We start from the raw sequence: 20,003 nt of genomic DNA, 5'->3' as shown, positions 1-20,003 counted from the left end.
CCATTCCCACGTCTGCTTGTTGGTGTGGCAAGGTTTCTCATCACTTCTGTCTGCAGAAACTAAAAAATAGGAGTAGAATTGGTGCTGAGCCCTCTTTCATTCTAGCAATAAATTATATTCATCCATGGAATGGGAATGGAGGGGAAAGCCTCATCCATATCACTGAGAGATCATTTCCAGTAACATTTTACATATTTATGTATATTAAAATGTTACCAAAATTATACTACATTTTATTATATTGTTATTGTATATATCCGTTGTATCCTAATAATAATTGTAATGATAACACAATCCAGAAGTAATTTTTAAAAGTTACTTAGAGCCTTATGGTCCCAAGAAATTAAAATACTTCAACTTTTCAAATTTCAAAAAGTGTTTCAATTTGCATACTTATTTTTGTGGCCAAGAAGTATGATAGTGTGATCCATAAAAGACTTTCAAGCATAAAACAATTAGGACAAAAATCTGTAGGGAAAAATCAAATGGAAATACAAGTTTAAAAAGAGAAAGATGCTATACATTTTCCAAATTAAAGAGTTTGTTTATGGGTTGTTTAAGTGAGTGGTGATATCAGATCAGTATGGCATATAGATTCCACTGGGCATATTACAAAAGGGATGTGAGAGTTATTTTAAGGGTTGGTGGTCACAGATTTGTGGTAATGATATCCTTCGTGACTATTAACTTCGTCAAGAAAAATTTTATATGTCAACTTAAAAATGTGTGCAGGGGCTGCGGGATTTTGTAGAGTTCTGCTAGGGGGTACGCAGAGAGGCTCGAGGACCAGACCCTGGACCCCACCCTTCGTGGCCGTGGTTTTCCCAGCTCTGTCCCCGGCGGGTCCTCCGCAGGGAAAAAGAGGGGCTGGGGCCTAGCTGAGCAGCCGGAGTCTGGGGGTCTTCATCCTGGTGGTGCTCCTGGACCCCAGGAGGGTCTGCTTTGTCCATCTCTAGAGTCCTTAGAGTTGGGGCTGAGGGGGATGGAGGCGGGGGAAGAGGAGACGGGAACAGAACAGTCGCTTAGGAGGCTGGCACCGCATTCTGGGTAAGAGACGGTAAGATCTGAAATCATGGAGCCTGGAGGAGCAGGGAAGTTTGAGAGACTTGGAACTGATTGGTGGTCATGGGTGAGGAAGACTTAAAGTTGAAATTGCTTGGGGATTCTTAGATTGGAATAATCCCTTACTCATATTTTCTCTCTTTTCTGTAAAAATATTTTAAGAACCCAGACCACTCAGCTTTCCAAGTTCTTTGCCATGAACAGCTAGCTGCATGTTTGTCAGCTTTGCCCACCTGAGTGTGAAATGATGTTCTATCAAAACATGGGTTTCAGCATTTCCCTCTCTGCTCCTGACACGTGAACCCTGCTGCGGGCAGTAACTGCCGCCTTCGCCCAGGCGGTTTGCTGATGTCACCGCGCGGAGAGGAAGCATTTGCTCAGTGGTAACGATGGGGTCTGCTGCAGGCGAGCACGGCGAGGCTGCGAAGGGATGATTGTGAAGGGCTAAATGGCGTGGCGCCTCTGCAGCTCCCTCTCATCAGATGTCGCAGCCTTAAAGCCACACTGTCCTCTTTGTCATGGCGACTCTCCCCTTAACACCATTTAATTTCTTTGTGGAAATGGCTAGAGAGACTTGTACTTTTTGGCAAGTAGGCAGGCCATCGCGTGATAAAGTGACGCCTGGGCAGGGCATCGCTGTCCTTTATGTGATGGAGCTGGTGATTTGGCAGCCACTGCCTCTGGAAGGGAGGCTGCCTGCCTCTCATTTGCATGTGGTCTGAAGCTGCCTTCCGCCTTAGTACGCACATGTCCGGGGCCTGGCCAAGGCCGAGCCAGGCAGATGTGTACAGCTCAGGAACAAAAGAGACCCTGGAGCTCCGGGTGAACCTGCATCCTTTGTTTATAGGTCCAGGGGCACCATGGTTGGCTGAGGGCACCAGCAAATTCTTGCAATAAAATTCCTATAATAATACAGGAGACCCACTGTTTTCTGGCTGCACTTTCCCTGCCTGCCACGTGGTCCCCAGCATGATAAGATTTGTTTATATCCATGGCTTCTGCGGTTCCTTCTTTAAGACTTTTCCCTTTCAAAAAGTTTCAATATGCTATTCCTATTGCTGGGTTTTCTAATTATAATGTCTCTTTTGGTACACACCACTATAGTAAGGTGACTTCAAAAACACTTGTAAGTTTTTGTGTTGAAGTCTGGCTGGACCGAAAATAGCTGTTTGAAGGGTGGGGCTTTTTTTGTCTTCTGTTTTGTTTTGAAAATCAGATTTGCTGATGATGACTCTCAGATGATGAGAGCAGTTCTGTTAGGAAAAGCCTGTTTTCCTAACGAGGAGGGCAGGCTGTAGATCTTGAAAACATAAGCAGAGCAGGCACAGCTTTCTCCTTGCTGGTCCATGGCCTTCGCCCAGGTGCCTGCCCTCCTTCCCCGAGGGCACGGGCGTGGTCCCTGCCTCCCTGTGGGCTTGACCTGCTTGGACCCTCCTGGCTCCTGGCATCTCCACGGGGAGACTCTGCCCTCCATCCAGGGAAGTGTTCTGGAGCCACGGGCTCGGTGCTGGTGCTGGGAGGACCTCGCCCACCCCGACACGTGCCTTTGGCCAGGTGGTGGTGGAAACAGAGGTGGCAAGTGGTCATTTACTTCATTTTCAGGGACGCAAGACCCTGGCATGTTAGGATTTTTTTTTTAACGTCAGACCCAGCTTTAGAAATAAATTAGCCAATCGAATTATTTATTAGATGGAGAATAGCGGAAGGGCCGGGGTATGGGGAAGAGCCTTGGTGCCCGAGCAGCTGCACGTGTGCTGGTAATTGGAATCTTGTTGCTGGGTCATTTTCATTGTTTTTCAAGTACTGCCAAGTCCAAGAAAATGTATGAAAACTGAATTATATCCCCTGCATCCCATGTCTGATTGAATCCTCCTCCTCATGTGGCAGTCTCATACATCCTATTAAAATATTCAATCTTGTTTTCTTACTTGAAGAGCCTGTGTGTAAAGGGCAAACTTATAGAAAACTCGTTCCCTGGAGACAGGGTATCCAGCCACTCTGGACTATTTACATATTCTGCTGTTTGGCCGCTTCTAGGTTCCTGCCCTCCTTCATATTTGTGAATAAGAGCTGTGGGATGCATTTTTAATTATGTGGCTGGGTTTCCAATTGAAGAATCAGACTGGGGTATTTCCTAGCTTCTTGGTTCTTTTTTAACCTTGAAAAGTTAACCAACGCGTTAACCAGTTTGTTTCGTTTGTCTTCCAGGACAGAGCTGTATCGATCTCTTTTTGGCCAACTCAACCCCCCTGACGAAGGCCACGGGGACTGATGGCGCCCATCTCCCTGTGGCCCGGGGCCTGGGGCAGGACCTCCGCACACCCAGCCCCACAGAGAGGAACTCGGGAAATCCCGGGAACGTGTGCTGTTCAGAACACGGGCCTGACGAGTGCCTGGAAACCTGGAATCCAGCATCTGTGTCACCGGTGCGTCCGTGTGCAAAGTGCTCGCTCCCCCCCACGGCCTTGAACCACCACAAATAAAGAGGGTTTTTACAGTCGCCGCCGCTGCCACACTCGATTCCTTAAGCAGCACAGAGTGAGTGAGGTAGCGTTCCCGCAGGGTGACAGGTTCTTTGGGCGGGGTTTCATTGTTTTCCCAGCCAAATGGCCTTCTTTCACAATATAAAATACTTCATGGAAGGAATAATCCTAGGGTAGATGTGGCTTTCGGGGTGAGTTGCGTTTAGCGACTGATCGCGGCTGTGAGGAGCAGGGAGCCCCCCAAAACCTGTCAGCTGCACCCCGGAGGCGTTGGAGCTTGGAGGCATCTGCCTATTTGTTGCTAAATACAAATCTCTGACTTCTTGTTTCCTCTTTTCACCCATAAAGATTCTTCCAGAGTCCTTTTCCATTCTCACCATTCCTAAATCACTTTATTGAGATTAGCTCTGGTGTAAATCTAGCAGGGGGAAATGATTCACTTGTTTTTCATCCAAAGGTCAAAAGCTGGAAATTAAATCCCCATAAGGGGGATTTATTGGCCTGCTGTGGTCAGTATGCAATGAGCCGATCTTGCATAAGTAATGTGTGCTGCCCGCACTCAAGGCCGACCGTCTCCTGGGTCCTTTGCCCAAATCTGTATTTTGAGCTATGGAATTAAAGGAATGTTGCGTACAGGCAGCTGAGGGCAGTTGTAGTTAATAACTAGTCATTGTTTTTAGAGTCAGGTTTTGGTATTGTTTTAAAATGTCAAAATCAAGTGACAGATTTTTGTGCCCAGGAATCCCACGTGTCATTGACGTGGTGTCTGGGGACTGCGACACAGCGCCTAGAGGCTGGGCTCCAAACCAAGTGAGTCTGGAATGTAATCTGCATCACAGTTTAGTATTAACATCTGAGTGTGTCTGCTGGGCTCGGACGGGGCAGGTGGGGGGAGGAGGATTTCTCCATCTCACGTTAATTGGACCTTGGTACATCCTGATCTCTTTTTCTTGTCTTGGTAAGTTAACCTCTTGGGCTTGATTGTCAGGGAAACGTTTAATTTTCAGTGTGTCTCCAGTTACCTAAAAGATCACTCAACGGAAGTAGAAGATTTCCCCCACAGTCACTCCCTTCACTGTGATCACTTTTTAAAATATAGACCATCCAACCCCATCCATCTAGCCTGAGGATCCCGGATAAACCCACGTTAGAACAGCAAGTAAGTAACCTCTTAACCCGGCACTTCCCGTGAGCATGATGCAGACCCACGATTCCTAAAGAGATGGAACCTTTGTCACAGTCACTCTCTACCTGATGAGGAAAAAAATTTAAGCAGGTACTTCAAAATATTTGGAGTCCATCATGTTTAATTAAAATGAATTAAAATCAGGAGAGATGAGAAAGAACGGATAGAATTTTCAGTAAAGGGAGGCTTGCATTTTAAAATTCAGAGGACCACCCTCCTTCCAGCCAAGAATAAATTGGAAACTATTTTAATTGACACGGATACTGCAATTCAACTGTTACTAGAAAGACAGATTAGTTGATTGATTTGCATTTTAATAAAACGAATACTTTACATTTTGGTGGCTAATGCTGATTTTGAAATGAGTTGAGAACTGTTATCAAGAGTTTCAATCCAGGGCCCTTTTTCAGTGTTGACTGAAGCATTCTTCCCTTTTGTGCAGAGTTGGCTTATTTTCTTTTTGTCCAGTTGACTCCTTCACGCATGACCCTCCTAAACCACAGCCCCTGAAGACACCATCAGAGCAGTGAGGAAACCGCAGGGCCCACCCAGCCCAGGTTTGCACCCGGGCCCGGAAGCAGGCCGTGGGCTTTGCCCTTCGGGATAGAGAAGTTAAGGCTGGTTTCTCGTCTTAGTTTATTTTACGTCAAAAATTAATTACAGAAAAGTGGAAGGAACAAATGGAAATAAGACTCGGCTGTAGCTCCACCACTGAGCAGGATCCCCTTCTTGTAGTTGACCTGTATTCCTCCGTAGCCCTCTTCAGTATAGTTGCTGTGATACCCAGTAGACTCCTCTCTGCGGGGAGGGCCCAGGGAGCAGTGCAGGTGGAAGACTTCGCTTTTCCTTCTGGACTGTTTGAAATGTTACCCTTTTAAAAACAGTAAAAACAAAATGTCTGTGCAGCATGTCCCCCTCCGCATAACACACAAGCGTTGTTGAGAACCAGTGGTACATTGTATTCTGCATTTTAATACTAGTAGTAGAGGGGAAGGTTGTTTCCACGTTTTTGCAGATCTCATTGAAGTATTTTAACTGCTAACTAATAATTCCATTGGGGGCATGTCTCTTCAGTACTGAACCAGATCCCCTCTTGTTGAACACTTAAATTGTTATAATTATTTGCTATTATGAATAATGTTATAGGAAAATATTTGTGCATAAAGCTTGTTTGTTGTCTTTTTAAATTATTGGGTTTTTTGGCATAGATTTTTGGGAGTAAAGTGAACCAAGTGAAAGAGTCCAAATATTTCAAAGGCTCTTGGTCCGTATGACGGAGGCTTGTTTTAGGGCCCGTGCACTTCTCACCTGCCCTAGGCTGGACCATCTGCAACAAAGGGTGTTGAAAGGCAGAGAGCAGGTTGGCCCTGGAGTCTGATCCTGTCGTTTATTTCTTGCTCCCCAGGGAACCCTTCAAATCAGCATCCTCCTCTGGGAGGATTAAAGAGCTGCTGCCTGTAATGTGCTTTGAGATGCTCCAATGAAAGATGGTGGACAAATAGGAAGTGACACCATCCTCTCCCTCCCCGACCCTCCTATCTGTTTTCTGGCTGCTAGATCGCATATAATTTTCTCTCCACTCTCCCCACTGGTTTTCATGCTCTTGCTACTTTCAATGCCTTCATCCTGGGGATCTCTCTGGTGGGTTTTCCTTGCCTTGTATGGGTTTGTGTTCCTCCCCATACTGTCTTTGGTGCGTAGGCATTCTTTCCAGGTCACCGACCAAGAACGCTTGTTGAGCATCATTTGGAAACCCTGAGAGCCAACAGAACACCAGAGAAAGCCAGCTCCGACCAGTTCAGCAACAGACACTGCATCTCCAGTTTGGAAAAGTAGTTTCCTTTTAGTGGTTGAGTTTCCTGGTCTCCGCATATGACTTCTCCAAGATGATTGCCTCTTTATCTCTTACCATTTCATCCAAAGGGAGCTGAGTTTGAGGCTCAGTGGATCCAAATGGGGCATTCGTCAATCTTCACCACCACGGAGGGGTCACTGTGTACGTGGGACACCAAGATCTGTGTCTCCCTGGGCCAGGCCCACAGGTGAGGCAGCTACATCTCAGCAAAACTAGAGAGAGTAGAGGCAAAGGGTGTCATGGAGGAGCCGGGGGCTGCGGCTGCAGAAACGTGGGTGTTCTGTTGCCAGGGCAGCTTGCGCCCGTCTGCTGACACACGGATAGGCTACCCTGTGCACATGGCGTTCAAGAAAGGCAAATACAAGCAGTGAGCCTTGTCTAAAGTGAATGAACCTTGTTTTCTGCATCTGAGTTTGTGTTTTTACGTTTTGATTTATGTGTGTGTTTGTGTACCGGGGTGGGGGGGGCAGTTGTGCTAGGCATTAAGTTGAGTTTGCCTTGGTCATTCTTTTTTTGTTTGTTTAAATCTTACCTACCTCATTTCCTTTTTTTTTTTTGCTTTGTCTTTCTTCATAACATTTCAAAAATAATTGCCAGTAATTTGGTAAGTTCATTAATTAATTCTTACGTCCAGGGGATCCATATCACCCTGCTGATTTGTATATGTTCAGTTTGTCCCACAGCTGTATTGATGAAGCCCTCGTTACCTGCTCCTTGTCTGGAGAGGAGGGGAGTGGTGCAAATGCAGAGTGAGTATGCCGTATCTCACTTCGTTTTTCTTGCATATCTGTAGATTTCCTTTACCGGGCCTTCCTTGCCCATCCTGTGGGGTCTGTTAATAATGTCGTCGCCTCAGCGGCATTTATATTCCTGAGAAGTTTGCTTGGTTTATTTCCTTGGTTCAGGGTTCTCATTTCATTTGTTGAGGTCAAGGACACTGAATTCTCAGAAAAGAGAATTTAAAAGAACGTAGAGAGAAAAAAAAAAAACCCACATTACCGATAGGGTAGAAAAAGAATATAAGGTCCCCAATAGGCACGGTGACAGTAACACATTAAGATTCCTGCCCACCCTCCTCCATCCCTGTCTTCCTCTTTATGGCTGGGCTGGAAAGGAGCTCAGGCTGCCCTCGGCCGGCAGGCTCCCCACCACGTGGTGCTGGCTGCTTCTGCCGCCCTCATCTACCCTCCCCGAGGTGTTTAGGGGTGTGTTACCCGGCTCTCACAGAGACTTGGGGGCACAGAATTCATCCTTGAGGGGGCTGATGTGACATTCTGAGTCAAGGACAGATTTGAACAGAAGGTGGCGTAGTGGCAAGAACCTTGGATCAGAACTCAGACCTGCCAGGGTGTGACCTTGAGGACGTCTTTTGACCTCTGGGGCTCAGAGGTCCTCCTCAGTACTGTGAGGGTCAGCCACGCTGGTTCCTGAGGACCTCCTCGTCCTAAAGCAGCTGTTTCTATGGAAAGGCAGCTTGGGTCTAGCACCGATGCAGGAATGTTTTTCCCCGTCCATTCGTTCAGGTATGTGTTGACCTCCTGCTGTGTGGCAGGCGCTGGGGGAGGTTTACGGGGCACAGGGTTGTTTGGGCAGGTGACCTGGTCTCTAGTGGGGCTCTGTTCCCCCCTTCAGTCGAGTGAGTCCTGAATCCTCTAACTTCGGTCTCATCAGACCCATTACCTGCGCTGGAGTTGCCTCTGTTAATCCTGGCGGGACTCCTGGCAGCCCAGGCTCTGGCCGTTTTTCAGGCTCAGCATCACTCTCCCAGGGCTCCGGTTCTACAGGGCGAGAGGTCGGCCTGGCAGGACGGCAGCAGCCCTGGTGCTCGTGGGCTTCCAGGAGCCCGCAGACCCCGGGATGGCCAGGGGCGTTAGTACACAGGTGGGGCTGACGCTGAGCGCCCCGCACCTAGGCCGCTGCTCACCTAGGCCGCTGCTCGGTGGCTCCCACGCCTCCACCGTGAGGGCGGCTCCGGGCTCTAGGGCTGCTTCCTGCGCCCTCGTGGCCAGCCGCCTTCCCCTCTTCCCCTCCTGGGGAGCCTCTTCTAACCCCAGGCGCGTCCAGAGGGTCTAGGCCACAGCTGTCCAGTAGCACTTCCGGGGATGATGGGAGCCCAGTCAGTAGGCACCAGCCACGTGTGGCTTTTGAGCCCTTGCAGCGTGGCTGGTGGCTACCGGATTGGCTAGATGAGGTCGATGCGGGTACTTCGCAGCCTTTCACAAGTCACCAAACGCCAGAGCTGGAGCCGGGTAAGTGCTAACAGGTGGGGCGGCGAGAGCTGCCGCTGTCCCGAGGCCGAAGGGCCCAGCCGGGTCGGGGGCCCTGCTCCAGGCTCGGGCGGCGGCCGAGAGTGTGAACTGGGGCTCACGAGGGGGCAGGAAGCGAGGGGTTTCCCGCCTCGGTGCCCAGCGTGGCCGAGGGGAGCCTGGGAGCGAACCCGGCCCCACTCTCCTCCTGAGGGTTTAGGCCGGGAACGGACCCCCTGAGGCCAGAAAATTATTTTCCAGTTTGACTCTTGTGTCCTTTAAAGTTGTAGCGCACTGCACTTGGTTTCAAGAGCTAAACGTAAGGCTAATGCGGAACACTTTCCATGTGATAACTCCGAGTTCATATTGTTGGGGGAGATAAGCCGTAGGAGCAGGTGCTTTTGAATTCACTTATCGGCGTTCGCGCAGCCTCCGCGCCGCCTCGCCCCCCACCTGGGCGCTGTGATGTTCCGGGAGGGTCTCGACAGCGGAGGCTTTTCATCTGCCGACCTCGCAGCTAAGGTCAGGCCTTTGTTCGCGGCGGGAGCGCGGGCCCAGGTGTGCGCCGGCCGGAGGGGAGGCGAGGCGAGGCGAGGCGAGGCGAGGCGAGGCGAGGCGAGGCGAGGGGAGGCGAGGGGAGGGAGCGCAGCCCTGCGGAGAGTCTGCGTGTTAAGCTCACATCCTGGTCTTCGTGGAGGAGGGTAAGGAGACGAATGCAATGCCTTGTTCTCAGTTATGTAATTAAACCGAGATGTGCCTTTCTGAAGGAACAAAAAGAGGCCAAGGACAGCTTAATTGAAACCTTAAGATTGCTTCTCCAGGAGTGGCCCGAGCAAGCGGGCCGAGGCAGACTGTCACCGTCTGGCTGGCGGGCCACGTGACCCCGCAGGTGCCGTCCACGCGGGGCGGGGGGGGGGGTCGCTTGGCACCGGAGCCTCCGCTTCCTGGGAGGATGAGCCTTTGGTTCCTCGGGTCCCAACGGGGAGGTCCACACGGGAACTGGCCGCGCTGATGCCGCCTGGGCTCGGCGCTGACCCTCCTGTCGCCCTGTGGGTCCCTAAATAGCAGTGCCTTGCAGCTCCCCCCGACCGGTCTCGAGGGCCTTTAAAAGGCACGCGTCTCTCAGCGAGGCCGTCGGCCAGGCCGGCTGTTACGAAGTCGTTCATTACCAGATAAGTGACGGCGAAACAATGACGCTTTATTAACTGCAGACAGGGCTGCTCCTGAGAACCCAGGCGTGCGCTCTTGATACCTGTTTATCTACTTGCTCCGGACTGGAAGGACTCTCCTCCTCTCTCCTTCCCTCTCCCCCACCCCCAGAAGAGAATTTCCACTTTAAGACAAACAACTTCATTTACAAGTGTGTCTCTAATTAGCTGCAGAATTAGGAAAGCTGAGTTTTCCCCCATAGATTGGCTAAACCCTCGAGGGAGACTGGTGGGATAGAGAGAATCGCATTTCCAATTATTTTGTTGAATTGCTAATTTAGTTATTGTGCCTGGTGTAATTGTGATGGGTATTGGGTGTGCAATTCAATTTGTTTTAAATATTTGTGGGAAGGCTGATCAGTAATGGAGCTGACCTATTTTGTGGCCCAAACTGAGAAAAAAAAAAAGCCTAAAACACAACACCCACAAAGATATAGTTTGTTTCCATTTTTATTCTGATCTCTCTCATCCTCTTAAGACCATTGATGCAACAAAAGGATTAAATTAAAAGATGACAGCACTTTGATCTTCTCCCTTTGAAAGCTTAACTGTCCTTGGTCACTTAACATGCAGATATTTTAGGGTGGAGTTTCAGACGCAAGGCTGGAGTTGAGAGGTTTCTGCCTCCCATAATTGCGCTTTTGTGTGTGCCTAGGCGTGGTTTCGGTGGCTGACTTTTGTATGCGCGTGTATCAGGCGGTGGAGGTAGTGTCTGCAGCACCCAGGGCCAAATCAGTCCAGCTCCTGGGGCTGGGAGACCCTGTGGGAAGGCAGGCAGGCACCTTCCCTGCAGGCAGCGCCGCTCGCAGGGGTCGGCGACCCGGGCAGTGTTTGCACCTGCTCTGCCCCGGGTAGGCCCCGCTGGTGGTTAGTTGAGCCTGTGAGCTTGTGACCAGGGTTAGGTGTGAAGTCCCCTCACTGCTGGCTGTGACGCCAGGCGGAGCTCCCTGACGGCCGGCCAAGCTCGAATTTCCCTCTTCAGGGTCTCCCCACCACTCAGCCAGCATCTGGACCAGCAGGAGTACCTGTGATGTAACATTGTTTACACGCCTGTCGGGTGCTGAGTAAATCAATCCAGCCTGGGCCTGGAGCAGGGCTGTGGCTTGTAGGGAAGAGCATCAGCTAGGGCTCTGCTGGGACTTGAGGTCACAGAAACAAAGTGCAGGATTCTGCCTGGTTATTGTGACACGTGCGTGTAAGTACCAAGTTTTGTGACGGCCAAGGTTGCTTGCAGGTGACTGGAGCCCTCACCCCCGGTGTCATCCTGCTGGGCCCCTGCCGGGTCCCAGCAAAGCCTTCTCAGACACAGGCAGGGCTTGGTTGGGTGAGATCAGGGGGTAGTAGACCAGAATAGATTTGGAGGAAAAGTAGTAATAAAATGGGTCATAGAAGCAAAATGATCCTAAAAAGATCATTTTGTAACTCGATTAACTTAGAAAGGTACCAGGGTCAGTCTCTGTGTTTAGCTGCTGAACAGAAGTTTAAACTTTATTCCTACATGAGAGATCACCAGGGGTCTTGCTTTTCTCTCAACAAGACTTTCTCAAGGAACTGGGAGGGAAGAGCTAGTGGACACAGCTCTGGATCTGGAGGAGGATCTGAGTCCTATGGGAGGGTAGACAGGAAGACAGTCATTGCACAAGCGATGCTGTGAGCGGAATATAAACCACTCCCTGGGGAGTCTGCGAGGGTCTCCGCACAGAGAACAGTGGGTGTCGGAGGAGGGGTTTGTGGAAACAGCAGCAGAGGCTGTTAGGGCAGGCTGTTGGGTGTTGGTGGTAAGGTTAGTGCACTCCTACTCCTTGCTGGTTACAGTTTTTTGCAGCGTTGATATTGAGGTGTAATTTACTTAACATAAAATTCACACATTGTAAATGTACAATTCCAGGATTTTTAGTAAGTTTGTAGAGCTGTGCTACCATCAACACACTCCATTTTTAGAACATTTCATCACCCCAGCAAATAACTTTGTGCTGGTTTGCAGTCAATCCTCAATCCCATCCCCGCCCCGGGGCAATGGCTGATCTGCTTTCTGTAGCTATAGATTTGTCTTTTCTGGTTGTTTCATTTAAATAGGATCATATTGTACAATATGTAGTCTTTGTGTGCGGCTTCTTTCACTGAGCTTAAGGTTCATCCCGCAGAGCATACGTGGTTAATTTGTTTCTTTCTGTTGCTGACTGGCACCCAGTGTATGGATACACCATATTTTATCTATCTCTTTGCCTACTGATGACCATTTGGGTTGTTTCCAGATTTTGGCCATTGTGTATAAAGCTGATATAAACAATCACAAGTCTTTGTGGAACATGTTTTCATTTCTCTTGGCTGGATACCTAGGTGTGGAATTTTTTTTTAATTGGGGTATAGTTGCTTTACAATGTTGTGTTCGTTTCTGAATTGCTGGGTTATATGGTAAGTTTATGTTTAAGCTTTTGAGAAATGGCCAAAACGTTTTCCACCGTGGCTGCACCACTTTACACTCCCACCAGCAATGCGAGAGTTCCAGTTGCTCCACACCCTCACTTCTTATCGTCTATATTGTGATTATAGCCATTCTAGTGAGCAGTGGGCTCTCATTGTGGCTTTAATTTCTATTTGCTTAATGGCTAGTGATGTGGAATGGCTTTTCATGTGTTTATTAGCCATTCATGTATCTGCCTTCTTTGGTGAAACGTCTTTTCAGATCTTTGGCTCATTTTTAATTGAGTTGCTTGTCTTATTACATCGTAAGAATTCTTTATATATTCTAAATACAGATTCCTTATCAGAAAATGACCTGCAAATATTTTCTCCCAGTCTGTAGTGAGCCTTTTTATTTTCTTAATGTTGTCTTCTGAGTCACAAACATTTAAAATTTTGATGTTCTAATTTATCAGTTTTTTTCTTCTTTTATGGATTGTTTTTGGTGTCAGATCTAAAAAATCTTTGCGTGACCCAAGGTCATAAAGATTTTTCTCCTGTTTTCCTCAGAAGTTTTATAGTTTCAACTCTTACATTTAGGTTTATAATCCATTTTGAGTTAATTTTTGCATATGATGTGAGGGTCTAAAAATATAATTTTGCATGTGCATATCCAACTGTCCCAGTATCGTTTGTTGGAAAGACTATTTTTCCCCTTGTTGAACTGCCTTAACTCCTCTGTAGAAAATCAATTGACCATAAATGTGAGGTTCTATTTGCCTGTTTTTACACCAGTGAAAGTTTTTTAATTGGATAGTTTAAGTCCTCCAAATTTTTATCAAAATCATTTTGGCTATTCTGGTCCATTGTATTTCCATGTATATTTTGGGATAAATTTGTTAATTTCTATAACAATGCCTGCTGGGATTTTGATAGGGATTACATTGAATCTATAGATCAATTTAAGGAGAATTGCCATCTCAACAATGTTGTCTTCCAATCCATGAACATGGAATATCTCATTTATTTATATTCAGTTTCTCTCGGCAGTGTTTTATAATTTTCAGTGTACACATCTTGCAGTTCTTTTGTCAAATTTATTCCTAAGTATTTTATTGTTTTTGATGATATTGTCAATGAAATGTTTTTCCTTAATTTCATTTTTGGATTGTTCCTTGCTAGTATATAGAAATGAAGTTGATTTTTTTGGTGGTTCTAGTTTTAAAAAAAGGATTCCTCCCACAGGATCATTTCATCTGTGAATAAAGACAGTTTTAATACTTTCTTTCCAATATATAAGCCTTTAATTTTTATTTATTTAGCCTATTGCACTGGCTAGAACCTCTGATACAATGCTGAGTAGAAGTGGCAAGGGTTAATATTCTTGCCTTATTCCTGATCTTAAGAGGAAAAACATTCAGTCTTTCACCATTAAGTATGACATTAGTTGAGGTTTTTCATAGATGCCCTTTGTCAGGTTGAGGAAATTCCTTTCTCTTCATAGTTTGTAGAAAATTTTTATCTGGAATGGCTGTTGGATTTTACGAAATGCTTTTTCTGCATCTGTTAAGATGATCATGTGGTTTTTGTTCTTTATTCTATTAATATGGTGTATTACATTAATTCATTTGGATGTTTTAACACACTTTGCAGTCCTGGGATAAATCTCACCTGGCTGTGGTGTATAATTTTTAAAAAATATATTGCTGGGTTCAATTTGCTAGTATTTGCTAAGGATTTTTCTGTCTATCTTCATGAGAGATATTGGTCTATAGTTTTCCTTTCTTGTGATGTCTTTGTTGGCTTTGGTATCAGGATAATACTGGCCTCTAGAATGAATTGGAAAATGTTCTCTTCTGTTCTTTGAAAAAGTTTGTGAAAGATTGGTATTTCTTCCTTAAATATTTGACAGCGAATTCAGCAGTGAAATCTTCCAGGACTGGGCTTTTCTTTGTGAGGTTTTTAATTACTAATTTTTTTTTTTTAACGTGTTAAAGGTCTATTCAGATTTTCTGTTCTCAAGTCAGTTTTGGAAAATTTGTGTCTTTCTAGGACATTTTATTTAAGTTGTCTAATTTGTTGACATAGAGTGGCTTATAAAATTCCTTTATAATCCTTTTAATTTCAGTACAAGGTCACTAGTAGGGTCTCCTCTTTCATTTCTGATTTTGGAAATTTTGTCTTCTCTCTTTTCATCTTGCTTGTCAATTAAAAAAATCTTTTCAAAGCACTGACTTCTGGTTTTATTAATTTTTCTCTATTTTTTGTTTTCTATCTCATCAGTTACCACTCTAGTCTTTATTTTTTCATTAATTCTGCTCACTTTGGGTTCAGTTTGTTCTTTCCCCCCCCCCCCCCCCCCCAGTTTCTTAGGATGGAAGTTACTGATCCAAGGGCCTGTTACTGTTGAATTGTCTATTTATTCTTTTTTTTTTCTGGCTGCATTGGGTCTTTGTTGCTGCGCGCAGGCTTTCTCTAGTTGTGGCAAGCGGGGGCTACTCTGTTGCGGTGCGCAGGCTTCTCACTGCAGTGGCTTCTCTTGTTGCAGAGCACGGGCTCTAGGCACGTGGGCTTCAGTAGTTGCAGTACATGGGCTCAACAGTTGTGGCTCGCGGGCTCTGGAGTGCAGGCTCAGTAGTTGTGGCACACGGGCTTAGTTGCTCCATGGCATGTGGGATCTTCCTGGACCAGGGATCGAACCTGTGTCCCCTGCATTGGCAGGTGGATTCTTAACCACTGTGCCACCAGGGAAGTCCTATTCTTTTATTTACTTCTGTTAATTTTTCCCTTATGTATTTTGGGCTCTGTTTTTAGCTGTGTATACATTTATAATTGTTGTAGCTCCTAACAAATTGATGCCTTAATCATTATAATTTTTCCTCTTTGTCTCTAGTGATATTTATCTTAATGTATATTTTCTCCAGTGTTAATATAGTCACTCCAGCTCTCCTATGGTTACTGTTTATATGGTATATGGCTTTCTATGCTTTGTCTTTGAATCTAAAGTGTGTTTCTTGTAGACAGCATAGAGTTGAGTTTTTTGTATCTAGTCTGACAGTCTCTGCCTTTCTTATTTTTTTTTTTTTTTTTTTTTGTGGTATGCGGGCCTCTCACTGTTGTGGCCTCTCCCGTTGCGGAGCACAGGCTCCGGACGCGCAGGCTCAGCGGCCATGGCTCACAGACCCAGCCGCTCCGCGGCATGTGGGAACCTCCCGGACCAGGGCACGAACCCGTGTCCCCTGCATCGGCAGGCAGACTCTCAACCACTGAGCCACCAGGGAATCCCCAAGTCTCTGCCTTTTGATTGGAGTGTTTAGTCCTTTCAAACTTACTGTAGTTACTGATAAGTTTTTTGTCCATTTGTTCCTCCTTTATTGCCTTCTTTTGTGTCAAGTAGTATGCCATTTTAATTCCATTGTTGTATTTACTATGTATTTATTCTTTTAAAAAAATTGTGGTAAAATACTTAAATTTACTATCTCAACCATTTTAAAGTGTACAGTTCAGTAATGTTCAGTATATTCCCATTGTTGTGCAACAGATCTCCAGAACTTACTCATTTTGCAAAAACTGAAACTCTATACCCATTAAGCAATAACTCCCCATTTTCCTCTCCCTCAGCCCCTGGTAACCACCATTGTACATTCTTTTTCATGAATTTTGACTACTTTATTTTTTATTAAAAAAAAAATTTTGGCCACACCATGCGGCATGCAGGATCTTAGTTCCGTGACCAGAGATTGAGCCCGTGACCCCTACATTGGAAGGGCAGAGTGTTACCCACTGGACTACCAGGGAAACCCCTTGACTACTTTAGATATCTCATATAAATGGAATCATACTGTATTTGTCTTTTTTGTGACTGGCTTATTTCACAAAGCATAATGTTCTCTGCTTTCAATTCTTTTGGATATATATCTAGAATTGGGATTGTTGGGTCATACAGTAATTCTATTTTTAATTTTTTTGAGGAATTGCCATACTGTTTTCCATAGTGGTTGCACCATTTTACAATTTCACCAACAGTGTAAAGGGTTCTAATTTCTCTACAGTTTTGCCAACACTATTTTCTGTTTTTTTGATAGAAGCCATCCTGATGGGTGTGGGGTGATACCTCGTGATTGATTTGCATTTCTCTAAAGATTAGTGATGCTGAGCATCTTTTCATGTGCTTTTTGGCCATTTGTATTTAATCTTAAGAGAAATGTCTATTCAAGTTGTAGGCCCATTTTAAAATCAAGTTATTTTGGGTTTTTCTGTTGTTGAATTGTAGAAGTTCTCTATATATTCTGCATATTAACCCCCTATTAGGTATATCATTTGCATTTACTATATATTTTTAAGTTATTTTCTTAGTGGTTGTTCTAGGGATTATATTACAATCTATTTGAGATAAATACTAACTTCTGGTAAAATATAGGAATTTGTTTTTGATATAGCACAATTTTTCTTCCCCTTTGTCTAATTATCATATCACATTTATATATGCTATAGACCCCCAAAATATAGCAATATAATTATTGTTTTACGTAATTTCTTTTACAAAGTTAAAAGAGAACACACACACACAGTCTTTTATATTTACTCATATATTTACCTTTTCAAGTGCCTCTCCATATCTTTGTGTAGATTCAAATTACCGTCTGGAATCATCTGAATGATTGCCTTTAATTCTTATAAAGCAAATTTTCTATCACTGAATTCGTCCCCTTTTTTGGTGGTGGTGGGGGATGTCTTTATTTCATCTTTGTTTTGCTGGATGTAGGATTTTTGGTTGACAGTTGTTTGTTTAAATTCTTGTAGCACTTTGAATATATCGGCCCACTGCCTTCTGGCTTCCATTGCTGTTACTTGTCATTTATTATTTGTTTTGTTGTTCTTCTATATATGATGAGTTGTTTTTCTCTAGCTCTTTTCAAGACTTTGTCTTTTAAAAGGTTGGCTATGAAGTGTCTAGGTATAGATCTTTTTGTATTTATCCTCATTGGGATCTGTTGAGCTTCTTGGACCTGCAGGTTGTTTTCCATCGTATTTGGAAGGTTTCAGCCATGATTTCTTCAAATATTTTTCCTGTCTCTTTCTCTGCTCTCCTTCTGGCATTCCCATTACACATCAGTTGTTACACCTGATGTTGTTGTATGGATCTCTGAGGCTCTGTTCATTTTTCATTCTTTATTCTTTCCGTTCTTCATGTCGGATACTTTCTATTGCTCTATCTTCAAGTTCACAGATTCTTTCTTCTGCCTTCCTGAGTCTACTATTTAGTCCCTCTAGTTAATTTTTCATTTGTTATTGTACTTTACAACTCCAGAATTTTTTTTTCATTGTGGTAAAATATACATAAACTTTACCATTTTAGCAGTTTTTAAGTGCACAGTTCAGTAGCATTAAGTACATTCCCTTTGTTGTGCAACCATCACCACTGTCCATCTCCAGAACTTTTTCATCATCCCAAACTGAAACCCTGCACCCATTAAACAATAACTCCCCATTTCCTCCTCCCTACAGCCCTTAGTATCCCCTATTCTACTTTCTGTGTCTGTGAATTTGATAATTCTCCATACCTCATATAAGTGGAATCGCCCAATATTTCCCATTTTGTATCTGGCATAATGTGTCACTTGCATAGTCTTCAAGGGCGAAAGCTCTCTTCTAGGTCGCATTCATCTTGTTGTATCCCCACATGGCTACAAAAGTACTTGTTAGTATGGGCAAAAATGCTCTGTTAGCTTTTTTCCTAATTTAGGGCCTGGATGTCTTTGTTTCCATCTCTCCTCACCCCAGTCCCTCCTGGTCGCCCCAGAAGGCCAGTCATAGAATCAGGATGTCTGGGATGAGGCCCATCATCCGACCTGCTTTGAGCTGCCATCTGTCTCATCTCCTTACAGTTCCTAATGGGCTGAGCCCACTGGGTGGGTCCAAGTCCCCTCAGAGCTGAGGCTCTGTAACTATTCCACCCCTCCACGAACCACAGGGAACCCCATGTTTTGGAAGATTTTGCTTACTGAAATACTGCATTTATGAAGATGTCCTGTTTTCATTATTTATTATTATTAACTGCCCATTGGAGCTTTTGGCCAGCATGAGGAAGCCAGTACCACTTCCTGGGTAGGTAAATATCTTAGTTAGTTACCAGAAAAACAAGAGCATGGTGAGCCTTTGTCACCTGAGGTATATGTAGGATCTGTGGAGTACTGAAAATAGTGGACAGTCGCCCATTACTATTTCTGTGCTTCCTGGGGTGGCCTGGGCTTACCCTCCTGGGTGACCCCTGCAGCTCAGGGACATACACACGTGGAGCTGAGCTTGGAGCCAGATTTCCTGGTACCCAGGGTTGTGCTCTTTTCATTTAATTAGGCTGATTTCTAAGCCTTTTCACCCAATCTCCCCACGCCCCCAGACCATCAAAGGTGACCCACTCTCTTCAGGAACATATCTTGTTTCCTGGCCCAGCACTTAAAGCTCATCATGCTCTGCGGCCTACTTGGTTTTCACATTGCATTGTCCCTCCTCTCCCAGGTGACTGCTGTGCTCCTAGCCAGCATTCCTAGCGTCTCTTGAATAACTGCAGATGCGAGTGCTTGATGGGGGCACCTGCCTTACTCTCCCAGCTGGAAGCCTCTCTGCCCATAGGCTTCAGCCCTTCACTGTCTGCACACTCACGTGGTCCTTAGCACCCTCTGCCTCACCATGTGGATCAGGGCAGGCCTGGGTTTTACCCTTCTGGTGCCCAAGCTGAGGAGCCAGCATTTGAATGGAGGTTCACCTCCAGCTCAGCACCTCTCCAGGCCTCTCACCACAGCCTGGTGTGGAATCTCGGGTCCTCCCCGTGATGGTCATGAGGCACTGGCATTTGTCACTGTGTTCTTGTTTTTCCGTTGGGGAAAGATGTGTGGGCCCAGCTTAGATCCCATTTCCCAAAAGATGGAACCCTCGCTGTTCAATCTTTTCCTTATTACCCCAAAGTAATACTAATGAAAGCTTTCAACTTTCTTTTATTAAAAAGACTAATGAAGGAAATGGCATTCCCCAACAACAGGTGAAAGCACTGTACGTATCAGGCAGGTTCCCAGAGGCAGCCGTGGACTCTTCCCATGAATCCTGCTGACCTTCCTGAGAACCACCGACGGGTGCTGGCCGAGAGTAGGGATGGCGCCAAGCTTACACTTGGGGTCTGGTTCTCGGCTGCCTGCTTAGCGGGGAGAGAAGGCCCAAGGCCTCTGTGCCACCCAGCATCCCTCGCCCATGGAGAGCAGCAGCTGGAGGCAAAAAGCGGCACCTTCCCCCGGATCCTGAATCTCTCTTCCTGCTCCCCTTTCCAGAACATCTAGCTTAGGGTGATTCAAACTGATAAATATTTCGTAAATTGCCAAAAGCCCCCCTTTGCTTTGCTGTACATCCTAAAGAGAGACGGACCCGGCACCGAGTTTAATAGTCTGCAAAGGCTTCCCCTCCCTCCTCTCTCGTGGCCCGCGCCTTTCTTTGCAGATGTTATTCCTGCTTCAACCACATGGATTCATAGAAACTGAGGCAGAGGGCTGAAGGCACACAAGCCTGAGT

General features: G+C 45.7%; 1 protein-coding gene across 2 annotated transcripts in view; it reads left to right on the top strand.

Moving 5' to 3' along the window:
• AATF (apoptosis antagonizing transcription factor) overlaps window positions 1–3,562 on the top strand; it is a 102,590-nt gene extending 99,028 nt beyond the window's left edge. For both annotated transcript variants that reach the window (XM_060081254.1, XM_060081252.1), the window contains one exon: window positions 3,271–3,562. In XM_060081254.1, the coding sequence (XP_059937237.1) occupies window positions 3,271–3,334 (64 nt within the window). In that variant the 3' untranslated portion in view covers window positions 3,335–3,562. The remainder of the gene's footprint in view (window positions 1–3,270) is intronic.
• Window positions 3,563–20,003: the final 16,441 nt, after the last annotated feature.

This window comes from Mesoplodon densirostris, chromosome 18, assembly GCF_025265405.1.
Source record: "Mesoplodon densirostris isolate mMesDen1 chromosome 18, mMesDen1 primary haplotype, whole genome shotgun sequence".
Lineage (NCBI taxonomy): Eukaryota > Metazoa > Chordata > Mammalia > Artiodactyla > Ziphiidae > Mesoplodon > Mesoplodon densirostris.
The sequence above is the reverse complement of the archived record's forward strand: the minus strand, read 5'-3'. Positions and strand labels throughout refer to the sequence as shown.